Here is a 20,867-nt window from a genome sequence, read left to right on the forward strand (position 1 = left end):
GAAATATTTCTTTTCTCTGTGCCTGGAAACATTCAACTTAACTTTTCATCTTTTAATTCAGACATCAACAAGGCTGTTCTGGTTTAGGGGTGATGTCTCAACACCTTATGTTGGCATAATGGTTGGGCTGCGGTAATATGTATGACCTCTGACACTTCTGCTTTCAATTACTTTTCTATTCTGACCCACCTTCTGCCAGCTGCCTTTAAAAATAAATGCTTTATGTGCCACATAAACAAGAAAAGTCGTCCCCTGCAGCTGGGAATATTTCCTTCCACTTTCCCTTGTAAGAACATGGTGGTTGTCGTTTCCTACGGAATTTTTAAGGGTTTAGAGTGGGCCAGTTCGTCCCTGGACTGGACCCTGTTTGTGTCACTGGGAGTACTGAGACCTCTGCAGACTCCTGTGAGCCCCTGAGAAGTGAAGGGCTGTGCGGGTCCTGTGGATGTCCACATTCTGTAACTGCGGCAACACGGGGAGCATCTTGGGAGCTTTCCCCTGTGGTCTCGTAGTGCACCGTGGGGGCAGCAGAGCCTGTGCCACGCTCAGAGTTGGATACAAAGTGGTATCATTGAATTAATTAAAAATCCACTTTAGATTTGCAGTTAAAGAGAAAGTAACAGGCCCCAGATGTTTTTTGTACTTCACACCCAATTGATGTATTTGGAAATCGTGGGATTTATTCGTGGTTATTATTTCCTCGGGGACAGGCTGCAAATACATTTATTCATCCACTACCACATATCCGACTGTGAGTTATGAGGTGACCTCCATCTCAGCAAGATAAATTCTGGTATCCGCGTCCAGCCAGCCTCATCTATTGCTGGATAGCTGACATGGGCATTGAAATTTGTTTTCTCCAGGAGGCAGGGACGCCCCATCCCTCTCACATAAGGTTCCTATGAGCCGGTTATAAAACTGCCAGACACCGATTTAAAGGAGGGTGTTGCTCATCTTTATTGAGTAGAAGTCAGGTCCTGGTGCATGTGCAGGATGGTTTCGGATTCTGAAGTACATACATCTCTAAGATCGTGGCTCACCTCCGTGAACTGGGAAGCTATGGGCTCTCAGACGCAGGAGGTGGGGGAGCCTGTCCCCCAGAGGGGCCTCCCTGAAGCCATCATGTAGCTCCAGCAGCAGGAGGCCAGGGCCACGCTTTCTGAAGATACCCCTGCTGCCTGCAGGATGACCGATTGCTGGCTTCAGTTGATGGCACCTCGGAAGATCAAAGCAATATGATGTGCATTTTTTTTTTTTTTTTGCATAGTGTAAATTTAAGCATGGCCACAATAGCTTGCTGCCCCTCTCTTGGAAAAGCAGTTTAGCCTGTGGAAAATAAATACCCAGTATCTTGCAATAATTAGAAATTGGAAGTGGGGAGGGGTGATGGTTTCCATCAGATTCCACTTGGCCCATAAAGTGCTGCAGGACGACGTCCAGGCAGTTGCAGGTTAACCCGAAGGGCTGCCACCTTCAGTGTCTTTATCTTTCTCCCCAGGATCACGCAGATTTGCGGAGCCATTTCTTCACAGTTGGGATGAAGCTGGAGACAGTGAGCATGAGCGAGCCCTTTCACATCTGTCCTGCATCAGTGACCAAGGTGGGTTTTCCTCCCCTGCCCTTGGCCATAACCCCCAGAGTGGATCACATTAAGTATTTCAACTCAAAGCCAGCCAGATGAAATATATTGGCCCAAGGATATCAGCTATGCACCAGACGAGCCAAAGGCAGACTGCGTCCCTCCAGCCCAGCCCCGCGTTAAGCCCTTTTTATTGCTGGTGGCCTGGGTGAGTCTAATCAGATGCCTCCTCAGATAATGCACCGGTCTTCTGATAGTTGTCCACTGACAAATTGTGTGTGGTACTCATTATAAAGGTAACTTTCCCCCCCTGCACGCAAAGTGGTGAATATGGTCTCTTTGTATTTAGGAAATACCTGTAAATAGTGAAAAGCAAGTTCTTGCCTCCCACAAGTTGGTGTTTCTACATCTTTTTTCTCATCTGCCTTCACTGTGTAAAGACAAACCCTTGCTTCTAAGATTTGTGGGTTCAAAATGAAATTACTTTTTCATGTAAAGGCATTTTTATGATGATCTGATAATCTTTTAAGATTATAATATCCCTTGCCTATAAAAGAAATCTCAAGGCCATACCCTATGGCGAAATGTGAATTGCCTGTTTCTCCCTTAAATGCCCCTGTTATAAATGACAGAGGCCTCAGTGTGCTCAGCCCTTCTTAGCCAACGTGTGTTTTGGTTAAAGGCCTTTTGGGGATTTCAGTGGGAGAATGTAATGAAAGATTAAAAAGTCAATTTCATTTAAACTTCTTTTTCTTAAGAATACTGGAATTGTGGATGAAGTCATGACTGTTTTAAGGTTATTTGAGTCCTGATTTTTAAAAACGTATGATTTGGTGAAATTTGAGAAATTTAATGATGATAGTGTATTAAAGAAGATGGAAAGTGATTTTAATAATGAAATGCTCCTTTTCCGTTTCTGAACATTTTTTCCTTTCTGAATAATTTTTCTTCAGCGCACGTTAAGTTTTCTTTATAACTGTTGATTTATTTGAAGAGTAACTTTGAATATTTAAGGTCATTTATATAAAGGAAATTTTGGCCTCCACTTGGTACCATCATCTTGAGGTTAAAATTCACGCAGTTCCACCTGTTTGTCATTCATGACAAACCTATTTATTTAAAATGGCCTCTGAAGGTCTTTCCTGTGTGTTCTGATAGTTGTTGGGTATTTTTCCAAAACTGAAGTATTGCATTTTATTGAATCCCAGCCAAAACTTTTCTTTACACCCCTGAGTTCACTTTGCCTGGTGTTTAAGATAAACAAAACCAAGCTGGTGTGCTTAGCTCATCAGCGGTAGCCCCCGCTCACATTCTTACACCTTTAAATAATTGCAATATATAGTGTTACAATGTCACATATGAATCAAAATATCTTTATCTAGTGGGATAGACTCTCAGTCTTTCAGTGATGGTGAATCAGTTTTCACACTGAATAACTTTCTCTAAATAGATCTCACTGAGGGAAAGAGTAGGTATTTTTACTGATTTTCTTAATATTTTTCTTTCCATTTATGTTTTCTTACCTCCCACCAGTATAAAACACCTAAGTCACAGTCTCTCTGCCTCCCCCGCTCCTTACGCTCACGTGTTACCTGCACACTCAGGGGCTGGCATGTGCCCGTGTGTCTCCTAGAACCTGGGCAGGCACCTCCAGGTTCAAGGCTCATCTTCATGTCACGACCTGTCACAATAGTCTCATTGTGGGCGATGTTTATAATTAAATGTATCTGAGCCCTAGGGAACACCGTAGATCATTCCGTTTGAGACTGTCACTATCACACAGTGTGCTGTCTTCACTCTGTACAATCAGAGTTCCATTTGCCCCTTCCTGGGGGTTTTTCTTGGTTGGCACAACGGAAGAAATAAGTGAATGATATTACCAATGAGCGTGTGGTGGAGCCGGGATTCAATGACCAACCTCAGCAGGAAAGTGGGATTGTGTTTTTGGGGCTTCTTATGAGGTGGAGATGGAGGTGATGATGACGTCTCTGCATAAATGAAATACGTTACACTGACTGGAGAGGAAAGGAAACCAGTTACGAGTCTTGGCTTCTGTTTCTATGTTGGCCGTGTGGTCTTGGACTAGTTGCTTAACTGACCCGAGCTCTTCATTCTGAGACTTGTGGGTTCTGGACTGGATGTATTACACAGCGGTGGTTTGGGAACGTGAACCTGACAGATTTGATGACACTTAACAATGCTTTTCCCTGAGAGGCGTGCCCATACGAGCATGGATCTGAGCATGCTTTGGAAATTCCTCAGTGCCCATCTTTACGGGGCCCTGCAGCCTGGAGCGATGTGGCACCAGAGTCACATCCTTCATACACATGTGTGTGCACGCGTGTGCTTAGGGCAGACTAGATCACAGTATTTGACAGCTGGCCCTGTGCTGGATAATGGGAGCACTGTCCCTGCTGTTAGGAATCTAACAGGGGATGGACGGACAGCGAAATTAATGAATAAAGAAGCGTAGCATGTTATACGTAAAATGCCAAGGAGGAAGCACATCCAGGAAGGAGCACTGAGGGGAAGATGGGATTGTCAGTGGCCGTGGAGCTGGCTTTCCCAGCCGTATGTGACCCTTTCTGCTCCCTGAAGATGACTTTCAAAGGCAAACCTGAGGCAGCAGAATTACAGCTATTTATTGGAATCGACAAAGACAAGAATGAATTTCTCCCTGTGCTTCTCTTTGGACTGGACTGCTTCCAGAAAAAGGGAAGGACCCAGGAACCATAGCTTCGTAAAACTCTTCAGGTTTCCTAAGAATATCTGTTTTATGTCTGTTGAGCTGGGAAAGGAATCTCCTTTTGTTTAATCCTGGCAGTTTTACATACGGGGCTCTTCACACCCCTCGTGCTTCTCAGTTTTGCTCCGTCTGATTTTGTCCCTCCCTTCATCTGCCAACAGCCTCGTCCTGCTTTTCACTGATGCTTCCCTTTGATTCAGTGGACGTTCATCCGGTTCCTATGCCTAAGGCGTTTTCTACACACCTGAGAATATTTCATGAATAAAAAAGAGGCTACTCTCCTTGGAGAACTTAGGATCTGCTGGGGGAGACAGATGTGTAGTTGATCCACAGGAAGGAGTGAGGATTTTCAACACAGGTTAAAGTCTGAGGCTTCGGGAGCACAGGGGAGGGTCTCTTTATTTCAACCAGACGGGCAGCATTGATCCTTGAGCCGGTCTGGAAAGTGCTCTGTCACTGGGTGCACAGTACTGGGTAGGGTGTTGTGGTTCCTGAGGACACTGAGCAAAGGAGCCTCGGCAGACCTGTCTCCTCTGGGGCTGGAGGGCGAGGTGCTCAGGGGTGTGCGGCATGCTGAGGTCACACGTCTCCGAGCCAGACGCTGGAGGTTCTTCAAGTATGTGGAGCATAAGGAGCTCGAGTCCCACCACGAACACTGAGCACCCCGTTGACTTCTCAGACCCCGTCCTGGCTGACCCTCAGCTGGGTTTGTCCTCTGACTTTGCCAGTCTTTCTGGCTGCCAGCTGGGGTCACTTCTCTGAGTTGTTGATTTTTTTTTCTATTCTCTCTCTATTCTAGCTATTTGTTTATCTTTCCATTAGTAGGAAGACAATGATCAATTCTACCATTTTCGCAGCTGGATTAATTCAGCATGTGATAATAGACACTGAAATTCCAGTTTGTGCCCAGATCATGCTGATAAAACACATTAGCTGCCCCTGGAGGCTGCGCCAGCATTTCATACCAGCTTTATATATAACTCCAAGGAATTCACCTTTGGCTCTGTCTTTCTTCTTTTTTTCTTTTAGGTTTTTAGCAATCATTTTTTCCAAGTGACTATGGATGACCTACGACCGGAAGCTAGTAAACTCTCAATGCTGTGCCACATGGACTCTTTGGGGATCTTGCCAGTACAATGGTGCCTTAAAAATGGAGTCAATCTCACTCCTCCCAAAGGTCAGTGAAACGTGAACATTCTCGGTGTGGTGATTCAGAGGCGTGTCTTACTGTCACTGGACTGATGCCCTGGTTCATCTGGGGCAGTTTGTATTGTGAGAGACTTGGGTGTCGAGGAGATGCAGTGTTCTTCATCAGCGTGACCCAGCTGTCCACTGCAGCAGCCCTGTCTGCTGGGGGAGCGTGTGGCCCTGAGCTTCTCAGTCCCCTTCTGTCCCCTAGAGGTTCCCGGCTGTCCCTGTGTTAGTGGCTGCCATGCTGCTGCTGTTTAGCGACAGGGGATGCAGTGTGCTGGGTGCTGGGATTGCAGACTTGAAAGTGTCTGAGAAGTGGCTTTAAATATGCAGCACACATGCAGATGAAGGCTTTCTTTAGATTTTTTATTTTTAACAAGCTAAATTTTCCCCCAGAGTCCATTTGCTCTTGGGTAGCCAATAATTTGATGCTATAATGCATTAAAATAATGTAAAATTGGGGCCCAGGATCTACATCATTAGTGAATACCACATGTATAGTTTATTGATGTGGTTTGTTGGCCCATTCGGGTGTTAAGGATGTTAGTTTGGGGGGGCTTTTTTTTTTTAAGAGGCAAAGTCTCACTTTTTCACCCTAGGCAGAGTGACTTGGTGTCATCGTAGCTCATAGAAACCTCAAACTCCTGGGCTCAAGCGATCCTCCTGCCTCAGCCTCCCAAGTAGCTGGGACGACAGGCGCCTGCCATAAGGCCCAGCTAGTTTTTCTATTTTTAGGAGAGACATGGTCTCACCTTGGCCAGGCTGATGTGGAAATCCTGAGCTCAGTTAACCCTCCTGCCTCAGTCTCCCAGAGTGCTGGGATTAGAGGATGAGCCACCACACCGGCCCTGCCCTCTAAGAGAAATGCAAATGAAAATCCTATTGGGATGGGACGTCTACATCAGATAAGATAGAAATGCAGAGGAGAGAGAATAGAAGAACCTCAGTTTTGATGTGGATGTGGAGGAAGAGGGATTCTCGGTTTTGCTGGTGTGAGGGCAAGAAGGTGCCAACCATGTGGAGGATATTCTGGCACATTTTACTGGAAGTTGCCCACTGACTTGGAGTTCCCCTTCTGGACCTTTCTCCTGACGTTACACTGTGCAGATAATATGCATCAAAGTGACATTTTTCAGCATTAATTATAACAGCAAAAGACAAAGAAATCCAATTCACCTTTGGAGGGGAATAGGTGATGTAGATTTTGGGAATCTATCTGACGGAAACTGTGCATTGTTGAAGGAATGAGGGGTAAACTCTACAAACCGATATGGAAAACTCTCGAAGGTGCACTGTGAGTGATATGGGAGGTGCCTTTTTCCAAGAGACAAATATAGAGAGTATATTTGCATTTGTTTTTATTTACATAGTTACATAAGAGAGTTACCAATTTGGGGGTGTAGAGCTAGTGGTGAGGAGCTTGGCAGAAGGGGTGATGGTCAGAGTGAGACGTGTAGCAGAGTACTGTTCTTATCATTGTAATTTTATTCTTTTTGATCTAAATAAGTGTATTGTCTATGCAAAAATACACATATTATTAAAGAGGGGGTTTTATAACTGAGAGGGATCTTGAAGATTATCTCATCAACCATATTTATTTTGTATCCAGGGAAACTGAGGCTCAGTTGTGTTAAATGATTTTTCAAATCCTGAGGCAAAGGTTGGCATAAAATCCCAAATCCCACATCCAATGCTTTTTCTGTATAACCATGTCCACACTGTTCTCTCTTGCTGGTATCTCCATAAAATTCATTTTTCTCAGTAATTTGGGGGGGAGGGTGTTTAAGCAGAACTAGCTGATCTCAGTGGACCACAACCTTTACCTGACTTGAATGGTCCAATGTGAAAACAGACACAGAGTTATAATTTGAGGGAATAATTTTCCAAGGGTCCGAGTGGTGTGAAAGTCAAGGCTCCCTTGCTATCTTCAGAGATGTAATCTATTTATTTTTATAATTAAAATGAATTAGCATTTAGAGGTGGGGGCATCTGTGGGGGTAGTGGCTTTATGGTTTCCTTTTGAGGTAATAGGTGACATGTCTGGTAACTCAACCCCAGGACTGAGGACCAGGCGGGACGGCTTTTTCAAACACCATTCTTTATTAGCCTATGAAAGTAGGAACTTTTTTGTTGTTTTTAACTCAAATTCTGAGATTTATATGCAGGGTAGTAGTAGGGTTTATTGTGCGTATTGCCAAGTGATTTCAGATGTTTCATACATATGTTTTCCACAAATACATGTTGTTTAGTTTTCTTTTAAACCATGAATTCTGATATGATTACAGTGTATTGCCTGATCCCAAATAGATAGAGGTGGAAAACAGCTGCTGAAACAAAAAACATCTGGTGGTGTGAAGAGGTGTGCAAAGAACTGAGAGTTTTTCTGTTAATGTTGTTTTGACTCTTTTCCTATTAAGAAAAAAAAAAATCCGTCCCCACACCTTAGCGACAAATACTCAGAGCCAGAGTGGAGAGGAATTTTTCAGTGTGGCTTTCTGTTTAACTGGTTTCCAGGGAAGCAAAGGATAGACCCGTGGAGATTTTACCCCATTGGTTCGAACCAAATAAACAACAAATCAATCTTATAAGCACGATGAAAGTGATCAAACAAATAAATAAATGGACAAACAAAGCACAAGTGTGTGTAGGCTATCAAACCTGACTTGCCATTTTTAAATTATCTCGTTTACCTTTCCGGCATGTAACATCAAAGATTAGTTATAGAACCAGAGGAGGAAAAGTTCCACCTGGGGCAATGTTTTGTAGAAAATATTAAGCCTTTCAATTTCAAGTTGTAAAGTGTGCAAGCAGAGGCTGAAGTGACCGGCGAGTCCAAGCCCTTTGATTCATCTTTGCAGAGCTGCCGTTTAATAGATGCATGCACTGTTAACATGGTTTAAGAAGTGATGGTGTGTTTTAATGATTTCGGAGACACAAAACAGGGAACCCTGATTGGAATTCTCTTTTCCTAAAGAAAAACCTGAGACATGACTGATGAGCTTCATGGTCCGTTAATATTCCGGACACACCAAAGCAGACAGAAAATAGCTCGCAGACTCTCAGGGTGCACTGCCCTGCTCAGCAGACACCGACATTTTTCCATGCTTGATATACATTTTTAAAAAGTCTGAGAAGTGAAAGCCTTATAGGTATAAGTGAAGCCTGAGTTGCCTGAGTCCTCCTCTTTCACACTCCATGTCTGCCCCGTCTGTGGATCCTGTGAGCATTTTTGGAATCTCACTGCTTCTCAACGCGACACCTGAGTTGTTCCTTTTGTCTGGTTTTGCGTCCGCCTTGGCCTGGTGTTCTAGGCTTCGCCCTCCTTGAGTATTTATTTATTCCTCTTCTCTCTGCCCAGTGGAACGTAAGATTGTAGGGCCAAGGATGTTTTTGTCTCCTTTGCTCAATTCCATGTCCCCAGCACCAGAAACAATGTCTGGTCCCCAGGGGTGTCCTTGGATATTCAAGGAGTAAGAGGCTGAATCTTATATTAATCATGTCAGTCTGGGCCCCACAGAACTGTGAAGCTGGACTCTGTCCACGCGTGCCACTGTCATTGGGGAGCACAAGACTTGTTTTTCCGTTCCTTAACCGGAGCCCAAGGCAGGAAGCGGCTGTCCCTGCTGTCTCTGTTCCAGAGGCCTCATGTGTCCAGTTCTGTTTTCACAGACTGGCCAGCCCCCTGTGGCCGGGTTGTAGAGCGTATCCACAGGTCTTTCTGCTTAACTCCCAGGTACTAGCCGTCCCTTGCCCTCTGTCAACTGTGAGGACTCAGCTCTAGCTCTCAGAGTCCTCTTGATTTTTGGTATCTGAAGATTTTCTTCTCTTTCCAGTTTGGCTTATATGATTGACTTTTTTTAAACATTGTATTTTTGGCATCTGCATGGAGGTGATCAGATCAGCCCCTGTGGTTACTGACTTGGAAGTGTGGTCTCATTTCTAGCTTTCTGATTCTAATTTCTTAAGCAAAAAGGTCACTTTCAATTGAAAAGAGCTGGGAGGGTAAAACTCTCCGGGTCACTCGGTATCTGGGTCACTTTTCAACTCTGGCAATATTTCTGATGTTGAAAATGAAGAACCCTGTTTTTCACTTATCCCTAAACTCACTTCCTTATGCAGGACGTTTAAGATGGTTTTGCTGTTGACGGCCAGCATTTATTTGACGTTAGGCTCCATCCTGGGGCGTCTCCGGGTCCCTTAACATTACATTTATCATTTTAATAGCGTGTTGAGTGTAAGACCCAGACAAGTATGTTAAGTATCTCACCATGCCTGACAATGAAATACTTCTCATCAGAACTGTTATTCTGAAGGTGAGGGAGGTGGCACGGCTGGTGACATGGGAAACTGAAACTATCTGTCTCTCTTCTCTTTCCTTGTTTTTCATTGTTGTTGTTTTTTTTTTCCCTGACACTGATCTATGAATATAAACATAGACTAATTCAATTGGAAGTGAATGAATGAGTAAATTTTAAAGTTCTGCATTAGGAAGGGCTGAAAATCGAACATCAGCAGAGAATATGGAGGTAGCTGGAGGATTTCAAGAGGGAGATTGTAGTTTTTCAGTGAAGAGATGCTTCAGTCAATTCCTGGTTGTTGTGCCGTCCTGCCTATAAGCCAGTGATGTACGGAAACTCTTTTAAGACGCAGACACGGGCTGTGTTTTGTGAGATGTACTCGGAAGAGGCACCTGGCTCCTGGGGCCAGTTCTGCCCTCTGAGGTCTCTGTGACCTCACCTCCTGGACATCCCTCCTGTGTAGTGACGCTGTTGAGAATGTGACTTTGGCAGGCATTCAAGGAATTTTGGCTTTTTCAAAAACAACAAAAGCTTGGGCTTGAAAGGAGAAAGATCAATTTTTCAAGTAGAAGAGTAATACATTGGAAAAGATGCCCCAAAGGAGTGCCAAATGGGTCACGAGACCTCTAGGAGAAGACCCAGCTCCTGATCTTGCTGGTGGGTTCTTTTGCGCTCCCTGGTCTTCTTTCCTTTATGTATCTGGGTCCTGGTATTTGCTGATCTTTGAAGATTATTGTATCACTTTTCCTTTCTGAGGGAGGTAGAACTAAAAGTTAAGTGAGTTTGCTATTTACACAAGCTCTCCTAATGTTTAACAAAGTAAATGTTCTCTGGGGTGAAGAAGACCTCTCCCTGGGCTGTCTGCGGTTCAGCCTTCCTCTGCGGGACCTCCAGGGCCTTCTCCCTGAGTCCCCCAGTCTGTCCCCTTCCTTACCTTCCCCCACGGTGTTCTTGGTGTCAGACCTCGTGTCTGTTATTCTCAGGACCTGCCTGAGCTTTTTCCACCTTATCAGCAGCTGACCAGACTCTGGCAAACTGGAGACTTACAGTGAATATTTATTTCCCCAATAAATGCTTTTCCTTGTTTTAGAAGGACTCATTGCTTTGTAGGACTTCATGGTTTTTAAGAAGTTTTTCAATTATAGATTTAATACATAGACATTCTTCAAAATTCTGAAAAAGTGGAAAAGTCTTAAAGTGCATTTCTTGTAATAATCCTATGCTAATGAAAGAACATTTGCTCCATCCTCCTTCAGTTCCCTTGGATATGCAACTTTGTATATCTGTCCAGTCATTTTATACACACGATTTTGTAACTTACTATTGTTGCTTCCTTATTAACACCTATCATGCCAAAAATATCTGTCACTTTAAATGATTAGGGAGAGCCCCATGATTTGTAGGAAAATGGTTCATTTAAACACATTCACAGTGGTTTTTTTTCCTTTGTTGTCTTTGATTTGCTTTTATACATGAACAGTTGTCCTCTGAGGCTCTAGTATAGAAATGCTGCTCTGTGCTCACCTGCTCCCTGCCCCATCCTCACCTGCTCTCCACTCATCCTCCCTTGCTCTCTGCCCCATCCTCACCTTTTCTCCACCCTGTCCTCACCTGCTCTCCACCCCATTCTCCCCTGCTCCCTGCCCCATCTTCCCCTGCTCAGCCTGTGCTGATCCTGTGTTGCTCCAGACTCATCTCAGCTTTTGTGCTTGCTGGCTCCTATCTCTGGCACCCGCTTCCCCCAGATGGCTCATGCCCAGCTCCCTCAACGCCTCCTGGCCTCTGCAGGATGCATCTCTGCCTTGGGGCCTCCCTGAGTTCTCTGTCCCTGTGCACCCTCCCACGGTCTCTGTGACACTAGTCATCATCTGACGTTTTACTTTTTTGCACTATCCATCTCCTCTCCCTGAAATTCGAGCTCTGGGAAGGGAAGGGTTCTGGCCAGTTTCATTCACATCCTTTCCAAGTGTCAGAGCCAGGCAGGCCTCTCACACCCAGCATCCACTTGATCAGTTTTTTTGAATGAGTGAACATTTACATGAACAAACTGCCAGGTTGGGATGTAGGCACGTTCTTAAAGACTTTGACACGTTACCACATTGACATCTGCAATGGTATTTCAAGTTATACTCAGGCCGGGGATGCACAATGTCTCTCTGACAGCCTTGACCTTGACCATGGGGGTTGTGAGCATTGCTTTTCCTTCTGCCATTCTCATGGATGGCCAACATGATCCTCTTTTGCTATTTTTATTTTTGATTGAGATCGTACCTGTCCCCCCACCTATAGCATAGAAGAGGAACTTTTATTCTGGCCTGTCTTTTTTATGAGAAAGAAATATTTTTTCCAAACCTTTCCCTTACCCCCATCTCTAGCCACAGGGCAAGGGGCAGGCAACCACTGTGATCATGTCAGGGAGGTCGAGGTTCACGGATTCACTTCCCCCAGGAACTGGGTAAGCTCAGAGCCCCATTGACAAAGCAGAAGCTGGAGGAAGGCTTGCACAAGCTGTGTGGTGTGGTCCCTGTGTCTCCACTGAGTGACCACTGCCTTGATTATCATTTAAAATAGAACAGTGATGCTGTGTTTTCAAACAATTTTTTGTTAATGAAATAATTGTGTGATTATTACTGAAAACTTAGAGAATACAAAGAAGTCAGAGAACCAAGTCACCAAGAGTCCTGCTTACCCAAATAATTATGTGACTTTTATGCCTAAGTTCTTCTTACATTTCCTCTGGTCTTTTTCTTTGCATATTCTGTATAAATCTAATAACTCCATATTTTGATCTCAAGTCATAGCTATTTTATTTTTCAGGAGTCTTTTTCTTTTCCTGCTAACTTACTACATGTGATTTCATGTCTGTGTGACTTTCTGTGAACTTGGCCAAGTCTCATCTCATTTCCTATAACTGGCATGTGGGGAGTCTTTTCTGTTTGATCCCCATATTAGCCATCATAATGCCATAAACTTTTTTGGTTTTTAGGGTGGTGTTTATGCAATAAGTTCCCAGAAGTGACATTGTTGTGTCAGAGGGTATGAGCATTTTTTATCGCCAAATAGTTTTTCTCAAGAACTGTCCGTTTACTGTCACACCACCAGTAATGCTGCGTGCAGTTAGAGCTGTTTTGTGTCAGCTCATTTTTGCCAGAGGGAGAAGGGTTGTCAGCCGCCCTCCCTTCTGGACCTGTAGCGGTTGGCGCTTCATTCAGAGGAGTCACTAATAAAAGCTTAAATAACTCTAATGGTTGTGGTTCAACAGTCTCCCTTGGCCCCTTGTTGCACATTTTAATAACCTGAGGGCCTTTATTTCCTTTTATTTTCTCCTCTCCTCTGCTGTTTCCCTCCCTCCCTCCAGGTTTAAAACATGTTTTCCTGGCTGCAGTTAAGCCTCAGCACCTCTTGTTCTGTCTTTGTTGATTAATGAGTATAATTGACCCCTGTTGTCTCTATTATACAATCCACAGCCATTTGTTTTTATGTAGCAGTTATTTTCTGAGCTGTCACAAAACTGCCTGATAAAGAGAGCTCATTATCAACCCAAAGGGAAAGAATTTTAAGTGATGAAGTGAATAAAGGTCCCTGAGAGGAGGAGGCAGCGGAGGAGGAGGAGGCGTTGTTGTCCTCTAAGCTGTTCCAACGTCCAAGGAAGACAGCGCTTTGTAGGGGCAGAACCCCTCATCGTGGCTTAGAACCCACCTGCTGAGACTGGATTCTGTCTAGAAGTCGTTAGATTAGAAACGACTGGGAAGATTGGAGGCTTGAATGCAGGTTCTAGAAGACCTGGATTGTGGCATTTTATATCGTGGGTGTGGACTGAAGTTCATTAGAGGGTGGTTATGGAAAACCCAGCTCAACATCTGGGGTCACTTCTATCTTGGAAAGTCTCATCTGAGCAGATACCGCACTTAAAGAACACGCATGCACATGCATTATCAGAACATGCTTTGGTTCATCTGGGGAGGGGGAGTTCCTATCCTGTCTCTTTCTTCAGTTCACAAAAGTAACTCAGGAAGTAGCAGAAGTCCTGGGAAGAGGTAACAAAACAGGAGGAGAGCCCGACTCAGCAAAGCCCGTCTGCAGAGCCCCATGTTGCAGAGATCTCCCTGTGTCCGGACGCTGAGTCGGGAGCTCTCTCCTCTCTCCTTTCATCCCCATGTTGCAGAGATCTCCCTGTGTCCGGGCGCTGAGTCAGGAGCTCTCTCCTCTCCTTTCATCCCCGTGTTGCAGAGATCTCCCTGTGTCCAGGCGCTGAGTCGGGAGCTCTCCCCTCTCTCCTTTCATCCCCGTGTTGCAGAGATCTCCCTGTGTCCGGGCGCTGAGTTGGGAGCTCTCTCCTCTCTCCTTTCAGCCCCGTGTTGCAGAGATCCTCCTGTGTCTGGGCGCTGAGTCGGGAGCTCTCTCCTCTCTCCTTTCATCCCCATGTTGCAGAGATCTCCCTCTGTCCGGGCGCTGAGTCGGGAGCTCTCTCCTCTCATCCCCGTGTTGCAGAGATCTCCCTGTGTCCGGGCGCTGAGTTGGGAGCTCTCTCCTCTCTCCTTTCATCCCACCTCAGCACACTTTTGTTCTCTTAGGAGAGAAGAGAATTAAGGGAATCAAGCACTGAGAGAAGGAAGCAAGTCCTTAATAGCAGTGCTCAAATAGTTAGAGAGTGGTGACTCTGAGTCACAGAAGGGGACAGCCAGAGGACCCTGACAGCTCTTCTTATTTTGTGCATTTGTAGGTGAGGAGTGTCAGGCACTGGAGATTTAACTTACTTTTCTCGTGGTCTGTCCAGTTACTGGTAGTGCTGGGTGTAAATCCCAGACGTTCCCTTTGTACTATGAGGAGACCTCTCAATATTTTGAATTGTCTTGAGGCCAGCAGTGCAAGGATTTGATCCAGACAGTTCCAGAGAGACTGTGCTCAAAGTGGAGAGTTATATTAGTAGTAAAGAAACTCATACTGTGTTAATCTTAACACATGTTTTGTTTTGTTTAAAAGTGTTCAGAAGAAAGTTGGTTTGGTCCCTTCCAGAAACCTCTGACACAGAGCCCTTTAGCTGCTGGGACAGCCCTGGAGGGTGCGGGGAGGGTGGGTGGAAGAGCTGGGGAGCCTCTTTGAAACTAGGTGGAAACCGTCTCTGTGGTGTCTCAAAGCTCTGCAACTTCTTACCGCCTTGTTGCAGAACCACTGAGCAGATGTCTTAGGAAAAAAGGGGACAGGACACCTCTGCAGCCGATGACCATCAGGGCCAGGCAGTGTCAGAGATCAGCCTCTGGGACCAGGAAGGACAGCTGCTGACTTGGTTAGCTGCCCACCTCCCATCTTTAAACAAATTGCATAAATCAAGTTTTCTTAATGAAAACAATGCCTGTCCTGTGCTTGAGAAATACACGTGGGAGTAGGAGGCAGCTAAGATCTTGAGTTTCTTCGGATGCAGGTCCTGAAAGCCTCATGCCAAGTGAATTTGCAGTTGTGGAATTTATGATGATGTGGGGGGAGGAATTGGGAGATTGTGGGTCAAAAACAGACTTAAGAAATCCCTCGTATGTTTATTTTATAGACATTTCAACCAATAAGGACAGTAGGTGAGGACAGGAGTGGCGCCTGTTTTCCATTTCCATTCCATGTTTTTGAGCATTTCTCTCCCTTTCCCATGGCCGGCCAGTAATGAGCATGTGGTCTGGTTTGGTGCAGCTGATCCTCTCAAGGCTCGGTGTTTCCCTCTCTAGGCCTTCAGTAGGCGTCATCCAGGACTCTTTCTCTCTCACCTCCTTGCCGTGGTCATCATGAGGGTTATATGTGGTACAGTTGCACCCCCACGCCCTCCCCATGAAGACAGACTGACCCCTTTTGTGGACTCTGTGTAAGAGCAGTTGTTCTCCGGCACCTCCCTCGGTGTACCCATGCTGCCCCAGGTGTCACACCGGAGGCCTGGCCTGTCCTCCCAGTTCTCCTTTCCCTTCCTCCCCAGCAGCTCAGCGCCAGGGTGTGCATCCTCCTCTTCCTCTGTTTCTTTAGGTGTTTTGTTGCTAAACCCTACTCCTTGTTTGCCCTCTTCTGTTACAGTTTTTAAACATCATCCCTTGCAGGCTGAACATGATGGCTCACGCCTGTAATCCCAGCCCTCTGGGAGGCTGAGATGGGTGGGCCACTTGAGCTCAGGAGTCTGAGACCAGCCTGAGCAAGAGTAAGATCTTGTCTCTGAAAAATAGCCGGGCGTTGTGGCAGGTGCCTAGTCCCAGCTACTCTGGAGGCTGAGACAGGAGAATCGCTTGAGTTTACTATGAGCTGTGAGCCACAGCACTCTACCAAGGGCAACTAAGTGAGACTTTGTCTCAAAAAAAAAAAAAAAAGAAAATCTTCTGTTTTCTTCCTCCCAATAAAGTCTCATTTCCACAAGACACCGACGATTAAGTTCCTTTGAACTGAGAGCTGACAATCAGGCAGGTAGCAGGAGGGGTCGTTGTCTATTTCTGCAGAAAAGTCAGGAGGGTGTGTTTTGTGCCTTGTCCCATCTCAGCCCCCCTGCCCCCTTGGCAGATCCCCCCATCTTCTCCCCACTGGCACGTGCCCCTGTAGGAAGTCCCACCCTTCCTCCCTGGCTTCAGGATGCATAGATGCGTAGCCTCCTATGATAAGGATGTCCCCCTCCCCTACACTTAGTACTGATTGATGTTTTCCAAAACAGTATTTCCTGTGACTTCAGGGACTCTGAAGTGCCCTTGGGCTGAAGAGAGCGTTCTCCTTTGGGGCCCTAAACTCACCCCCCACCCAACCTTGTTCATTTGTCTGGGGCTGAGCTGGACTGAAGCAGTTTTATGTATTTTGTCTTCACAGGTCACTCCGGCCAGGACTTCGACTGGGCAGATTATCTCAAGCAGCATGGGGCGGAAGAAGCACCTCCCTTCTGCTTCAGAAACGTAAGGCACTTCTCTTAAAACCACCTTAAAAAAATCATAGATGTGGTTGGCCACCAGTTTTATAAGTGACTCCCTGTTGGTGGAGCAATGTTGGAGCCCTGCGCCCCAGAGAATGACAACACTTCTGGTGGTTGGGGGGTGCCCCTTTAGATCGTGTGTGTGTTGGGCTGGTGCCGGGCTGCAGTGGCACATGGGCCAGTGTCTGGCAGAAGGATGATCAGAAGAGTGGGGGCTCCTGGTCGTCAGTGCCTCTCGTTATGACGGTGTGGGGCTAGCAGCAGTGGGAAGAGACAGAGCTCTACCCACTGGGCTGACGGTGACCCGTATCGCTTCTATCCACTGTCTGCTGGTGCAAACTAGTCGTTGGGCCAGGAAATGGGTCCTGGCTGGGCTTCTGTTTCCCAGTTCTGCGTCTGTATGGTGGACGGAATAGGACAAACTTCACTGGACGCCGCGCTGCCTGTGGCACCATTAGGTGCGTGTTTGCTGTGCAGTGTTGTGGAAACCTCACAGGTAGCAGGCTCTTTGCCACTGGGGTCTATTTTTGTCCTTGATCGCCAGTGAGATGCTAGTTGGCCTCGTGCTTTGCTTACTTTAAACTATTCTGTTCAAGTAGAGCGAGTTGGCACAGGAATAGGATTTTTGTGGCGTGTGAACTAACAAAGAATGTTGCGGTGTGTGTACACACGTGTGTATTTGCCTTGTCACAGATGTGGTTTTACAAAGCTTGGCCATGCGCCCCTTGAGGAGGGAGTGTGTTAAGAAACACATCCTCCGGCAGTTGCCTTGTGCCAACTCATAGAAGGTGCCTCCACGGTGTAGCCTCCTCTACCCAGGCTGTGAGGTGTAACCGTTGTGACCTCGTGGGACCACTGTTGTGTGTGCAGCCCATCCTTGACCCAGCAGTCATTATGCTGTGTGTGACTAGTTTATAAAATTACAAATGCAGGAGAACCTCCGTAGCTGACCGCCCCCCACGCTGACCACCTGCTCAAGTTGGCCTAATTTTCATAGGCTGGACATGCACCAGATGTGCACATCAGTCCAGTGGGCCTAGTTCCTTATGTTGACCACCTCCATATGTTGACAGTTTGTCACGTCCCTTGGGGGGGTCAACTTAAAACAAATATGAATTATTATCTCTGTTTTTAAGAATGAGGCTTAGATGCATAGCCTCACGTGTTCAATATAATTATAAAAGTTAATTCTTTATGCTGAGAAAAAAATATAGTCTCCTTTTAATTGAGATCTGTAGCCACAGCAGTACAAAGCGCTCCCAAGTCAGAGACTTTGTTCTCTGAAGACACGCTCTGAGAGAGGGGCTGATTCCTTGTCACCCTGCGAGTAATTAGTACTCTAGAGAGAACAGAGTGTGACAAATGAGATGAGAAAGGGTTGGCTTACGAGGAGAAAGCTCAGAACTGAGCATACGTCAGCTAAGCAGGTTGATGACCGGGTCACCTGTGTTTCTGTGTACTGAAACAAGGCCATGGTTGTGTTAGAAATCTGGGCCCTGCAGGTGACTGAACGACCCTTCCACTGGGTGGCATTACCTTTGCACGATTACAGTTTCTCTGAGGCATGGAGGAACCACGTGGTGTGAGAGTTCAGGTGGGGATGTATAACCGGTGCCCCACACGGCCCGCAGCTGGTTGGCTCCTGAGGCTTACCAAGTCCAGAGCCGTCTGACTTGACTTCTCAGCGTGTGGATGGCACTGCTATACAATCTCCCAGCCTATGTGCCTTGCCTTCAGGACTGGTAGAAACACTCTGTAATGCCCCGTCTGAGATTGTGCTTTGTGCCTGCCAAGACAGTATTCTTTCCCCAACTCTCCAGCCTGGTGTCTCCCCATGTTTCTCGGACTTAGGGAGTTGCTGCTTCTGTGACAGCAGAGTTCCACCAAAGCTGCTCCGCGTCTGTCCTCTTCTCCTGTTCAGCAGGAGATGCTGAGGTGGCTGTTGACTGTGGAGCAGGAAGCCCCATTCTCCACTCTGGGACGTAGCTACCAAGATTGAATCCCTTTCAGTGAATTTGCTGGTGTGTTCCTTAGGCATGCCTTTGTTTCTGGGTAAATGCTCAGCTAATGGACAGGATTGCTGGCTGCCCGTTGGCACGTGCATTATCGTACTCTTGGTACTTCGCTGCATTTGTTAGCTTCCTACAAGTGTTCCTTAATGGAAGGCTTATTACAAATTCATTTTTTTAATCACACATCTTGCGTGTACCAGAGGAAGGCTAGAGTAGAATTGGATTCATAGAAGACCTTTCCCCAGGGATGTTTAACAATCAGAGGCTGTTAGCAAAGGAATGGACACAGCCAAACGCTTACTAAAATAAACTCCTAGGTAAGGTAACGGCTTTGCTATTGATCCTTCATAAATTACCTGCAAGCAGTAGATTGAAATGAAAATAGGTTATGTGGTTGTAGCTTTCCCTTATTAGGTGGAATAAAATGCATTTCAACTTACTTAGAGCTTTGTCAAGCAGCTTATCGAGTTAAATTATCAGAAAGAAGCTCAATGCCCACGCACTGTGGGTGAGGTGGGAGGATGTTCAGTGTAACAGTTCCCACCTGGAATACCTTTGGTTTCTATTTCCAAAGACACATCAAGAAAAGGAGCCAGATGATTTCTCAACATGCATTGGATAACGTTCTTCTGGTTATGTGAAGATAGAATTGTGTTTTTCAATTTAAGTTTTATAAAAAGGAATGTAAGTGTGAATTGCCTTGATTTCCTTACATGAGTCTCATAAGTGCATAATCTCTGTTCCTTATAGACTTGTTTGTCTTGGGATGTAAATCTCAAAATAGATATGTGTTCACGGTGTTGTAATACGTCTGATTATCACTTATAGTAGTTGGTGATCCTGGAAAATTTCATATTCATTTAAGAGTCATGTCAGAAAGGAGCTTTGTTTTCAGTATTGGCTAAGCTCGAACTGGCTTGACCCTTTAGGACATGGCAGCAAAAACTACATAAGGGTAGTGGAGAATGAACAAAAGTGGGTATGTTCTGGAGAGAAGCAGGTAGATGCAAAAAAGAGGACAGTATGAGGCGATTGTCCCATTAATTCAGGCTTTTAGAGTGAGTTGAAATTCACAGTATTTCTGGCCTGATGAACCAGATTACAGAATACTCCTCCCCCTGCAGGTGAGGGGACATTCAGATGGGAGAGAGCCACAGATTCCATGTGTACATTCTGCCTAGATCTTTGGCTCATCTCTGAGTCTCGGGCATGCCAGGCAGACGCCAGACAGCCTAGATACAGATAAAAGAACTCAGCTGAGATTTGAGCTACTTCTCAAGAGAGGGTTTACAGTTCAAATCCAACCAAGTTAACTGCTTACTTAAGCAGAAAAATAGACATTTGTTATAGGAATATAACATAATCCAGAGTCTCCACAACATTAATATTTAAAATATTCACGTTTCAACCTGGTGTTTCTCAGGACATGAAGAAATTGGAAAATAAGACTCATTCTTAACAGAGAAGATTATTAAAATAGAGTAAATATGAGTCATATCAACCTAGAGTCAACGTGACTGATATGTTGGAATTAACAGACAAGTATTTTAAAGTCCCTGTTGTAACTAAACTCAATTATCTCAAGGGCTAATTCTCCACATGTGGTCCTTGGACCAGCAGGTATGATTTTTATCAAGGAATATAGGAAAGTAGAGGAAATGGTGTGTATTTCAGTGATCCCACAGAAATAATGCATATGGACCTGGAATATGTCCATTCTGTCACCCACTTAACCAGCTTTACTAGTCGCACCTGCTGTGTGTCAAGCACACTTGTAATTTCTGGACTACGAAGATGAAGAATTCTGGTTCTTCCTGAATGTTGGGAGAGGAAATGATGTAGATAAGATCTGTGTGCAGGGTGGGCACTGCTGTTTCTGCTCAGCCCCAGCTCTGCTTCTCTTCCAGATGTCCTTTAGTCGAGGTTTCACAAAGAACATGAAACTCGAAGCTGTGAACCCCCGGAATCCAGGAGAACTCTGTGTGGCCTCTGTTGTCAGCGTGAAGGGACGGTTGATGTGGCTTCACCTGGAAGGTATGTTCACCTGGAGGCGTGTTCACCTGGGGGTGTGTTCACCTGGGGGTGTGTTCACCTGGGGGTGTGTTCTGTGTTCACCTGG

At 45.6% G+C, this 20,867-nt stretch overlaps 1 protein-coding gene across 4 annotated transcripts in view; it reads left to right on the plus strand.

Annotated features, from left to right (window-relative positions):
• Nucleotides 1-20,867, plus strand: part of SFMBT2 (Scm like with four mbt domains 2) — a 214,229-nt gene that overhangs the window by 119,297 nt on the left and 74,065 nt on the right. For all 4 annotated transcript variants that reach the window (XM_023511389.1, XM_023511390.1, XM_023511391.1 and 1 more), the window contains exons 8-11: nucleotides 1,499-1,600; nucleotides 5,355-5,502; nucleotides 16,637-16,719; nucleotides 20,656-20,782. In XM_023511389.1, coding sequence (XP_023367157.1) covers nucleotides 1,499-1,600; nucleotides 5,355-5,502; nucleotides 16,637-16,719; nucleotides 20,656-20,782 — 460 coding nt within the window. The remainder of the gene's footprint in view (nucleotides 1-1,498; nucleotides 1,601-5,354; nucleotides 5,503-16,636; nucleotides 16,720-20,655; nucleotides 20,783-20,867) is intronic.

The sequence above is a fragment of the Otolemur garnettii genome, unplaced genomic scaffold (assembly GCF_000181295.1).
Source record: "Otolemur garnettii isolate 467f Iridium unplaced genomic scaffold, OtoGar3 scaffold00019, whole genome shotgun sequence".
NCBI classification, from domain to species: Eukaryota; Metazoa; Chordata; class Mammalia; order Primates; family Galagidae; genus Otolemur; species Otolemur garnettii.